Source organism: Macrobrachium nipponense, chromosome 21 (genome assembly GCF_015104395.2).
Source record: "Macrobrachium nipponense isolate FS-2020 chromosome 21, ASM1510439v2, whole genome shotgun sequence".
Taxonomy (NCBI): Eukaryota; Metazoa; Arthropoda; class Malacostraca; order Decapoda; family Palaemonidae; genus Macrobrachium; species Macrobrachium nipponense.
This window is the reverse complement of record NC_087212.1, coordinates 60420838-60434168: the sequence shown is the minus strand read 5'-3', so window position 1 is coordinate 60434168 and position 13331 is coordinate 60420838. Positions and strand designations below refer to the sequence as shown.

Genomic DNA, 13331 nt, shown 5'->3' with positions numbered 1-13331 from the left:
AAATTACCGAGGAATCAAGCTCATGTCACATACACTAAAGGTATTTGAAAGAATTATGGATAAAAGATTACGGAAACAAGTTTTCATCGGTAGACAGCAACTAGGATTCATGAAGGGTCTCAGTACTGTGGATAGTGTTTTCGCTCCGAGACAAATTATGGAAAAGTACAGAGAGAATCAAAAGATCTTTTATAGACCTTCAGAAGACATATGACAGAGAGGAAGACCTAGGACCAGGTGGAGAGATTGCATTAGAGATGATATGAGGGAGAAGGGAGTACGGGAGGAAATGACACAGGACAGAGGTAGATGGAAGCGACTCACTAAAAACGGCGACCGCGAATAGGGATAAAGCTGGGAAGAAGAAGCTATAATATATATATATATATATATATATATATATATATATATATATATATATATATATATATATATATATATACATATATATATATAATACATATATATAATTTACATATAATATATATATACATATATAATATATATATATAATATATATATATATATATATATATATATATATATATATATATATATATGTGTATATATATAAAAAGATATTTACTTTCAATAACAAGGTTTCTACTGTTACAAATCACCATCATTTTCCCGTTGTTTTCGTAAACAAAAAACAACTCACAAAGTTTGGAGATTTAGCAACATGTGTATGATTTCAAAAACACCTGAGGTACGTTGTTTCATGATCCACACTCAGGTGTCCGCAGTTTCATATCCTCACATGTTACACTCGATGAAAACACCGTTTACAGTTGTTTTTAACTGCTGAGGTATCATAATCTCATCCACGTAATCGTGCTCGGGTCTTTTACAGAAAAAAAAAAAAGTTATGTCCGGGAATGCTGGTTTCTATGAATCTACCTTTTCGTACACATGAAAAAATACGGTATGAAGTATATTATATATTACTAGTAAAATATATAAATATTATATATACTTATTATAATATATATATCACATATATAGATATAGGTATACAGTATATAATAGATACATAATATAATATATAGTGATATTATATAAATATATTTATATACATATATATATATATATACATATATATATATATATATATATATATATATATACATATATATATATATTATATAATGTATATATTTATTGTATGTATATGTTTTTAAGAACCTTGATAGTTATGCCTTCTTACTCAAACGTTCTATCACTAAAGAAACAAACCTCCAGCCCCATTTCTTTTGTTGCATCCACTTTCCCATCTAATTCTGATAAGAACGATAACGCTAGTGTGGGACGGCGAGTCTACCGAGCACTGTAATGCAACATGTTTTCTTAGACTGAAACAAAGTCAAATCAATATTCTGAATATTTACTTTACCGCAGCTTCCTTTGCAGTTGTAGTTCATAGTGCTGACAAATTCTTATAAGCTGCGATTCGAAACATCTTTTATTTCAACGGTGTTTCTTCTATGTTTAACCCACACTTGTCTTCATTTAAAACAGAATTCATAGGGAACATTCCATTCAACAACAATAAAAATTTTAAGTCCCTAAGGCCTCAGTAAATAAAATATTACCGTAGATAATACAAAAACGTTTCAAATTTAACCATGCTTAGCTTCAAAGGATACAATCTTTGTACCCGCATGAATAGGAAACGGGTCTGGCCCCCTTCCCTCGTCCTCTTAATCTCTCTACTATCCAAACTTTTTTCTTTCTAAGCTAAAGGACTGAAGGTAAATCGCAGCATCAATAACAAATCAATTCATGAGCATTGCTGCCTAGTTGTTAGTTAGGAGTGGCAACGAGTAAAAAAAAAAGAAAAAAAAACGGAGTTAGGAAGCCCGCACTTGCCATGTCAGCGGTTTTTAAACTGATATGAAATCCGGGCCAACGATTACTCATGCTATACACCTGAGCTTCATCCATATTTACCCTCTCTCTCTCTCTCTCTCTCTCTCTAGCGTTCATTCTACGAAGACTTTTACTGGTACCATAACCAACTCACGAAGTACTATGCAAAAAGATTAATCCACTAAAGTCACTAATCAAAAACTTCATATAAAAGAAAACGGAAAAATATATAAACTTCCTCTTATTATGACAAAATCTAACCGAATGTCACTGCACAAACATTTCGTTTTTTATAACATTTCGTTTTTTATGTGTTTTTTTTTACTGCAAAAAATATTCAAAACCAAGCTCTTAACCGGTCAAATATATGTCAGTGGTGACGAAAATGTGTACATTCTTCCTTCATTTGTAAGTCAATGTTTGTACACTTGTGGGAAGGAATGAAGCAAGGCTAGGGCGTGAATGTGCGCTAATGTCAACAGCACCTCCTCGCACTTCACAACCTGAGATTTCTTACTTTCGCACGTAGTACATTGCAGATATCAAATTCGCGCTCTTTCTTTTTCTCTCATACATAATATATAAAGAAAAAGCGCCAAAAAGCATGAGAAATTACGGACAAAATACTGTCGACTGAACATAAAATCATCAGTAATTTCATGAAATAAAATGCTCTCTTGCGAATCACACCACATACGAGTCAATCATGAAACTGTCTAGCTGTACAATCGATCGCTACCCGACAACCAACAAGTACAGTTGTGCCAACGTTTAAGCCGACGAGTAATTTAACTGTCCATATATCTGATATTCTGTATGCGAATGCTGCATTTGCCGGAGTAAAAAAAGGGTTCTAGATCTCAGAGGTAATTTGGGTGCAGGCATACTTTCACCTATATAGCATAGCAAGACTTGAAGCTAAATTGTCACTCTCCAATCATATGATAAGCAGCAACGTTTACCTACATGTGTACGAGGTTATCAGTATTTATGGCCTCTATGTTCGTTCGAAACACCATTAATCTGTAGTACGACAGAATTATGAACTCAATTAAAATTTACCAGACTTTCGGATGTTGGCGAGGTGCTGGTTGCTGATTCTTTAGTAAACTTCAATTTAGCAAAATTAAATGGATTAAATCTAAGTAATTAAAAGAAATTATTAAAGGTTGAGACGAAAAAAACCCAAGTAATAGAGAAATAAATAACAAGTCAACACTGAAAATCTATAGGAATTCAAGTAAAGCACCGAAAAAAGTAATAGCTGAATAGCAAGGCTAGATTGAACTAAAAACCAACAGACTTATCTGAAGAGCAAATTCACAACATTAAAGAATTTATCTAAAACATGTGATAACAGAGAAATATGCTCAAGCCAACACAACCAAAGGCATCTAGGACGAGCATGGGAAATCTATTTTACTACTACTGCTACAGCTCACTCTAATTACTCTAATCAGAGCAGCGGGAACACCATTGCTAATGTTAGGGACAGGGATTGATATACTGTCAACTGAAAATCAGTGTGTTGCTATTTTTACTTGGTTTTTATTCTGAATATATATTACCAGAATTTTGTACTGAACAATAACAGGAACTAATTTTCTTGTTGGACCTTTATTGGTTTTTATTCTTACTTTTACTTTTATTAGCTTTAACAATCACTTCCCAGGCTAACAACTCCTAACACGCATTGATAGTCTTGTATTTTCCCAAGAGTTTTTATGAGATTCTAACATTTTTAAGGTTATGTCCTGATCTAATATTTTCTTTAATTCCTTACAAGAGAGTAAATGTTCAGTGTTCTCTTCTCCAACTCTACAACGATCACAAAACTCATCAGTGTATTTTTCTCTGAGGTTCGCCCTCAGGACCAATATAAGCCTGGCCTTCATTTATACTGCCAAGCGGTTTTTTTTTAGTTTAATCAAATTATTTAGTAAATTCTCCTTTATCCGTCTCGTTTCATTAAATCTCACAGCACTAAAAACTAGAAAAAAAAGTCGAACAGTAGAATATCTTCCAGAAAAAAAATCTGTCAAGATATAAAAATAGAGATCATAATACGGAAAAACGAAATTTTACCTATGGAAATGCTTCTGTCAGTGTTAAAAACGTCAAAAATGTGCCAAGAAGGAAAACACATACCTTCCTCAAAAACCTGAAACGCGTGATATTCCTACAGGAACCACCGATCTGATGACGCCGTTAGGTTGAATTTCTTATAAAGGGTTTCATTCTGCCTGTGGAAACTAAACACACTCTAATAAAATGACATTAAAATTCGCACGGATCTGATTCCAGTAGCCACTCTTACCAAATTTTCTTTTCAGGTTTATCAGCAAGAACGCTTTTACTCGTATTAGCATGCAGCGTTTTGAGCAGCATGCTAACGTTCCTAGCAGTGACACCGACAACGACCAGAATTCTTTCCCCCGTGGCCAAAATTCATGAAAGGTATCGTTTAAACATTATAGAAGATTATCATAAGGGACTCACACTCTCTCTCTCTCTCTCCTATATATATATATATATATATATATATATATATATATATATATTATATATATATATATATATATATATATATATATATATATATATATATATATATATATATATATATATATATATATATATATATATATATATATATATATATATATATATATATATATATATATATATATATATATATATATATATATATATATATATATATATAGGGTGGAACACGAATTTATACAAATATTTTGAGGAATGAAAGAAAAAGTATTTTGATCAGAAAATGCTCTATAAACATATGGATTTTAAGGCTTCATTTGTTGGTGAAGGTATTTCTAAATTAACCGTTATCATTACTGCTGCTTTCGTGCAATGGAGGTTGGTATATCTGTGTATATAAAATATACATACATACATACATGCATATATATATATATATTATATATATATATATATATATATATATATATATATACATATTTGTTCAGGATTTAAGCCACACCCAAGCCAAAATAACTTCTTTTAGAAGCAAATTCAGATATTTTCATACTTTGTCCTTCCTCACCAGTCTACCGTTTTCTTCGAATCCCGTGACTCACCTTTTGTCTGTCCCAAACTCGCTGCCCTTGCAATTGTCTGCACAGGTATCTTAGCCTGGGCCCCAGCCGGAGACAGCGGCCAGCTGGACCTTTAGCAGAGCACATGTTGGACAGAGGAACAGGCCTGGACAAAGGACCACTGGAATGGAGGTGATAAAACAAGACGAGCGGCCTTAGAATTTCTCCAACTATTTAAGGATTCACGCCTCTCACCTTGGAACCCTCCCCCACCCTTTACTCTCCCTCTCCTCTGGAGGCCACCACGTGTTCCATTATTTTTCCATAGCACAGCCCCATCTCCATCGGCTCTGCCATCCAGATGTCCAGACCAGGCCGGCTAACCAGGTACTGTAATGGAGTAATTTCGAATAGTCAGTTACCATTTTTGCCTCTTGTCTTTACTTCCTTTTCAATTTCCAAGGTGACTTTTCCCCCTGTTGGTTCAGCATTGCATACACTATTTTGGTTACTGTAACGCAGCCGCGCCCCCCCACGCCTTTGCTACCTTTGATGCTGTAAACATTTCTCCTTGTCTTGCTTACTGGTGATATTACATCTAATTACGACATTCTCATTTAGATTAGCATCTGCTACATAGGGAAGTAATGTTTGTTGTTCTTGCTAAGCACTCCCCCCTCAATTAATAAAGCAACGCAATATTCTCTTGTGTGTGTGCACCCATTAATTCTATATCCCTGTGAGTGGACCTTGATGTGAAATAATAAAAGAAAATTGTTTTAATGATTCCCTATGTGTCTATCGCCTTAGTATTGATCTTGTGATGCAATCTATTTGCAGTTGCAAATATCGCCTACCTAGCTGTGAGAAATCTTGAACCCTTGTAAATGAAAACAGGAATCATTAAATCTTATTCCGTGCCGGAACATTTTCCTGGGACGCGTCCAGTTGACCTTCAATCAACCGCCATTCATTTCATTTCTGGACCGTTCAGAGTCCCTGGTGCCTTAAAAGTGTAAATTGCTCACTCACGTAATTTGGTGTAAATATACTTCAGTTAAACTAAATCTCTAATTCTTATATCTACCTTTCCTTCACTAATACCGGCCTTCAGCCTTAGAGTTTCCTTATGATTCTGTTCTCTAACAGGACCTTAAAGGAATTTCAGTGAGTAGCTACCTCACTTCTCAGACACTGAGAACGAGAAACCATTATTTTATACAAATACTTTGGTGAATGTAGGGAACAAGTAATTTTGAGCAGAAAACTTTCATTTTAAGGCTTCGTTTGTGTGTAATGTTAATTTTAAAATAACCTTTACCATCAGCACTGCTTTTATGCGACGGAGACCGGTAACGGGAGGTCAGAGTAGCCTCGGATATGTGGGATGGGGAGGGATGAAGTGAATAATCCAAGTGCACCGATTGCCTTTTAATTACGAGTCTTTTTCTTGCAAGTACTCTATTTTCAACGATTAGCCAGCGGTAACGTATGGCTTTACATATGAAGTAAGTGGTGCAAATGTTGCTGTGCAACATTGATTTGTGATCACTGAATTTCAGCACTCTCTGTCCTACCACCACGTTACGTTATTTTAGAATCAGGAATCACAACTAGGTCTATGCCTATAACCTGTGTCTAACGAATTCTAAATGGAAAGGGGGATAGTTTTAAAAATACATTTGAAATCTTTGATAGGTACCAAATGAATATGCAAGACTACCTTCAATTAGGTTTGCTTTTCTTTCTTTTTTTATCGGTGTCCCATGAATACCACTGATAGGATGGGAAAGGGATTCAATGATGCCTGCATTTTTTTTTCTTCAAAATCTAAATAATATATTTGATTGGGGGAACTTTATTCACATCGACCTAATCGCTCCATCGTCCTCCTATACAGCAACCCCTTCCCTTCCATCCCAGGATACTCCGACATCCCATTAACAACTTCAATTGCATGACAGCAGCGGTAATGATAACTGTTATTTTAAAATGCCCCCACTGACAAACAGCCTTAAAATGCGTATTTTTACATAATATTTACCGCTCAGAATTACTTTTCCTTTCATTTCCCAAAATATTTACATATATACTCGTGTATCACCCCGTATATGTATCACCCGTATATATATATATATATATATATATATATATATATATATATATATATATATATATATATATATATATATATGCAGAAGCCAGGTACTATGTCGTACCTCTTAAGTAAGTGGGGATACAATCCACAATGAAGTAAAATCCTCTAGTAGTTTAAAATATATATCTCTAGTACAGGATTAAAGTTTTCGACCATCAACTGTGGTCTTGTTCACTAAAATGTGAACAAGACCACAGTTGATGGTCGAAAGCTTTAATCCTGTACTAGAGATATATATTTTAAACTACAAGAAGATTTTACTTCATTGTGGATTGTATCCCCATATATATATATATATATATATATATATATATATATAGATATATATATATCTATATATATATATATATATATTATAATATAATATATTAATATATTAAATAATACAGTAGATATTAATATATTATTATATTAATTATATATATACATATATATAATATATATACTGATATATATATCGATATATCTATATCAATATATATATATAGACATATATATATCATATATATATATATATATATATAATATATATATATATTAATAAATAATATATATTACTATACATATATATAATATATATATATATATATCTAAAAAAATCACCATAACGTGACTGGAATATCTGAAGTAATAATAGTCCACACTTATGTAAAATGTGTATTAAAAATACATAAAAGACGGTCTTTTATGTATTTTTAATACACATTTTTACATAAGTGTGGACTATTATTACTTCATATATATGTATATATATATATATATATATATATATATATATATATATATATATATGTGTGTGTGTGTGTGTGTAGGGGCTGGGCCTTTGTCTAGATTGGAAAAGGGGATATTTTAAGACCTGCGAGTCATAGCGCAAGTATTCTGTTTGTATATATATATATATATATATATATATATATATATATATATATATATATATATATCTATATTATTATATATATAAATTATATTATTAATATTATTAATAAATCATATTAATAATTATATATATATTATAGTATTATTTATTAATATTCTTATATATATATATTATATATATATATATAAATATAGGATATATATACTCCTATATAGTTATATCATATCTCTAATATTATATATAGTTTATATATTTATATAGTATAATATATATCATATCTATATATAGTAGTGTTATTATATATAATATTCCGTACCTACTACTCTATTCTAATATAGTTATAGTTAATCTATATATCTTATCTATATATATCATATAATATATATATATAAATTATTATATATATATAAAAAATATTATATACATATATATATATATATATAATATAGTATATATATAGATATATATATATATATATATATATATATGTATATATTTATAATATATATATAATATATATTATATATTATATAACTATATATATAGTTATATCTATATATATATATATCTATATAGATATATATATATCTATATACTTATACCCTCTCTACAATCTATATATCTATATGTCATACTATATATTATATTAATATATATTATATTCATATATCGATAATATCTTATGTATTATCTAATATATCTATATATATCTTATACTCATATCGTATGTATATATACCTATAATTAATATAATCTATAAATATATATATAATATATATATAAATATATATATATATGTAGGGGCTGGGCCTTTGTCTAGATGGAAAAGGGGATATTTTAAGACCTGCGATGTCATACGCAAGTATCTGTTTGTATACTTCCCATCCTCGTCGGAGTATCATCAATTGCAATGATAATTCTAAGTTTCGTCAGTATCTTCTTTGGGTATAAAGGCGAAGACGTTTCAAACTCATGTTGGTAAACTTAACAATGTATTTGCGAAACTACATCTCTTGAGTAGAAGCAAGAAGTGGTTCAGAGAACTTGATTCTAGGAGAGGAAGTAGAGTTCTGAAGTACAATGCATTTACAAAATCATAAGGGAGCAAACCTTAGCTCAGCATACGAACATACATACAGACGAACATATCAGACAAAAGTCATGTAGCAGGTTTGTGGGTTATAGGTCAACCTGGTTTCTCAAGCGAAAGCATTGTTGACGATTTACACAACAATGGATTTGATGACCACAGGTGACTACGAACCAGGACGCTGATACAACATGTCACGGCTTAGTCTACATCATATTATCAATGCCTATCACACTCCTGCAAGCTCATATGTGACCCCTTGGGTCATTGGTTTAATTAATATCATAGATTTTAGTTTTTATATATGGAATAACACATACATTCCACATATATATGTAAACACTTACATAATTGCTCGGTCGGCTACAAAACCAAACACTGAACATTACCCAAGGCATGAAGTTTGACTTGCATTTGACCCATAAGAGGGTGATACAGAAATTAATGTGAATATATAGTTAATTCATAATTACCAGCAAGTGGTTAAGGAATGATATTCAATTGGTTATATGTAAAAAAATCAGATATATAGAAAATACTCATAAGTAAGAAGAATAATACATGGAGGATACAAATACAGATCCACATACAAGATAAATGCATATATCATACTAATATTAAAGAGAACATGTGATATATAATGATAGTTATATACTGTTAGTCATGAGGATACGTATTCAACAGAAATTACTACCGTACTTCTGATGATTGCATGACACAAGAATTACATGCTAAAAATCATATATTGATAAGAAATGAATGGTACCAAAAATGTGATAAGATAAAAGGTAACTGATTAAGTATAGTTGCTACCTGATTAGTATATATATATACTATATATATAAGATACTATATTATATATATATATATATATATATTATATATATATATATATTATATTATAATAATATGTTTGTATGTATGTATATAATGATTCAAATAAGATAAAAGGTAACTGATTAAGAATAGTTGCTACCTGATTAGGATATATATATATATATATATAATATATATATATATATATATATATATATATATATGCATATGATGATACAAATAGATTTAGATATGTGTGCACATCATATAGATTCCCAGTGTGTACACACACAGACATATTGATTCTTTGTAGAACTTAAATTGATTAGATTAGGTGCGCTACCAGATATATTGAATGATAGATGATAATTAAGCCTCTCATACTTTACATATGGAATGCAATGTCACGGAGGTTCCTGTTACACATTTAGCCAGCGTTCAAACCGCTTTTCACACAAAACACAATTCCAAACAACTTCGCCACAAGCCAAATGAAATGGCCAATTTCAAGTGGCTCTAAAGTCAAATGCCTTAAGGGCTACTGGGAAATTGTCTGGGCGGGGTACGAAGTTCTGAGGATGATCCATCCTTGTTCGCCTCATCCTACGCTAAGCAAATGCGTTAGCGGTGACTAGAACCACCACCAACACGCATGTCACAGCCAGCAGTGTGTAGAACCGTAGATCCTCGTTGACATGGTAAGCCCGTGAAGTGCGGTCCATAATAGTCAGTTTTGATAGTTGATGGGCCACTTTCGCATTGTATGGAAGGGGTAAAGCTGGGATGAAGGTACTCGACCAAGAAACGTTTGCGAAGTAAGCTCATTCCCTTATGATGGTGCTTACTCCACGGACAGTGTAGTTGAGCGTTACTCCACTGCAGCCATCCGGAGCGACAAACATCCATGAAGAGGCCAGGCCGTTGATCCGTCCGGGCATGCGACGTGAAACCCTTCTCTGTCATATCATATCCACGATCCGTTATTCAGCCTGTAAGCGAACTTATACTCGTCAAAAGGGTAAAGTTGTTTCAGACATCTTTCACGTGTATGAGAGAGAGAGCCGTTTAGCACTAGACCTAACTCGCATGAATCCCCTGATATATTGTGGAATTCAAAGGAGTCAGCTGTACAAGCTTTATTACCCATGGCATCGGAACAGTGAGTGAACCTATCCAGGTCTCTGATAACCGTAAACGTTTCCTTATTAGGGGAAATCAATACGTATCCCGTCAGATTATAGATATTACTGGTAATGAGCTATTCGTAGGAAACGGTGCAATTTTGTAAGATTGCCAGGCATCAGAAGAATTAAAAGGAATCTTAATCATGATTCTGTAATTCTCAATACTTACTGATATTACGCTAAAATAAAATTCAATCTTATGTGCATCTAACAAAGGGATATAACCAAGTTTCTCAAGTCCGTTCTCTAAAGTTAAATAACCAAGTTTCTCAAGTCCGTTCTCTAAAGTTAATGTTAAATCTTTGATAGGCAAGAGATATGGTGAAAGAACACCCTTTGTAGCTAGTGTAATAGCTTCCACATAGTCTTTTGATTTTTCAATAAAATGTGAAATTTTTGTATGGATATGGTCTACCTTAGAACTGTAATATGCTAATGTTGCCAGCAGGTGTTGCACATCCATCATCTGATTGATATTACTGGAATGTACGTTCACCAATGTCATAAGTTGATTGATTGATGATAATTGTTTGCGGAGTTCGAAAAAAACTAATTCTTGTTCATGTTGCAAAAATTCAATTCTCTTATTCTCATCGTTAATCTTAAGACAATTTGAAATTCCCAAACCTAAACTTGCAACAGACCTGAAGATGTTGAGCGCCGCAAATATAAATGGGTTACGTCTTTCTATGCTACTGTGTCTCACGGTCCACATACGAAGATCACGAGCCAAGCATTCTGCTTCAGCAGGTTTGTTTTCCAAGTCATATGACAACATCTCTGCGACACTTAAAGTCTGAGCTAGCGAAATCTCAGGATTAAAAGGAAAATGACGACGGTGTAATTGATTCAATGATTCGGCAAACCGCGACAAGTCGCTTTCAAGATTAATGACATCATCTTCTGGCAAGAAAATTGCTCGCAAATCAACTTCTAGAACTATATTGCTTGCTGTTATGAAAATGTCCTCTGTTCTTTCAATGATAGAGCCATGTGTAAAATGAATATTTTTTGTTTTAGCACTTTTCCCACACTACAAGAATGTCTGAACAAACAGTGCCAATCCGAACAATATAAGCTTCATGTTGGAAACCTGCAGTTAGTGAAATATATGTAATTACTCGTGTTTGAATTAGCTACTCCTATACAAAACAGATAAAATATTTTCATACAAATATTATATATACATACTTTTATCATGCAAGTTTCATAGATACTTTTTTATTAGGTATGTTTCATATATAGGCATACATAAATTCCTCTCTTTTTTTTTTTTTTTTCTTTCCTTCTACCCCTTTCCCTCAGCTGCGAACATGAGCCAACGGTATTATTCTCATGTCAGTAGGTTGGGATATGTTTTGAACTTTTAGTCTGTTGGCCGTTAATATTTCTAAAATGCTAAACGGGCCTTCAAACTTAGGCGTTAGCTTGTAGTTCAAACCTTTGCGTACATATACTTGTATATCGATTTGATCGCCTACTGCATATGATTTAGTTGGCTTAACGATTTTATCATGATTTCTTTTCATTATGATTTGTGATTCTTCTAAATTCTTACGAAGTATATTATATCGGCTTACACTTGCTTCCATAAAATCCCTTAGGGGATTGGATAAATTGGTTGTAGGCGTAAATACATGGCAAGGTGTCCTAGCGGGGGTACTGTATAATGCCTCGTGCGGCGTCATTTTTATAGATACATGATATGAATTAAGAGTACTTAGAACCGCGGGGATGGCAATATCCCAGTTGGGATCCAGTCGGCCAAGTGTAACTCGTACGACATTTAACACCTTCTAATTTACCCTTTCAACTAATCCCTTCGACTCTGGGTGATAAATCATGGTATTGATTTTCTTAATGCAAAGGAATTCACACAGCGAGTTAAGGAAATGATTATTGAATTCTCCACCTGAGTCAGAGATTATCATGTGTGGAATTCCATGTTTACAGATGTAGCACTCGTAAAATTTCCTAGTGCATTCAATTGCAGTTTTAGTTTTTAGTGCTATCAATTTGGTATATCGAGTCAAGGCATCTATTAACACTAAGAGGTGCTTGTTTCCTCGGTCAGACTCGTAAAACCCTGTTAATAAATCTAAGTGTGCTCTTTCAAAGGGTTGGTTGGGTCACGGGATAGGCCCCCAGGCTGACAGGTGTCTTAGTGTGCCCTTTGTTTTCATGACAAATGTGACATTAGCTATGTAATTATCGTAGGCCAATAAAATAGTGATTTGGCTTTCTGTGACATGATAGAGAACCCTGGATGACCATG

At 32.7% G+C, this 13331-nt stretch overlaps 2 protein-coding genes across 10 annotated transcripts in view; one reads left to right on the top strand and one right to left on the bottom strand.

Moving 5' to 3' along the window:
• The window catches only part of LOC135198069 (opsin Rh5-like), a 707912-nt gene that overhangs the window by 642140 nt on the left and 52441 nt on the right, over positions 1 to 13331 (bottom strand). The gene's annotated exons all lie outside the window — the stretch shown is intronic.
• LOC135198068 (glycoprotein-N-acetylgalactosamine 3-beta-galactosyltransferase 1-like) overlaps positions 1 to 13331 on the top strand; it is a 52981-nt gene that overhangs the window by 11280 nt on the left and 28370 nt on the right. Inside the window, exon 2 of the mRNA XM_064225468.1 lies at positions 4203 to 4326. Coding sequence (XP_064081538.1) covers positions 4203 to 4326 — 124 coding nt within the window. The remainder of the gene's footprint in view (positions 1 to 4202; positions 4327 to 13331) is intronic.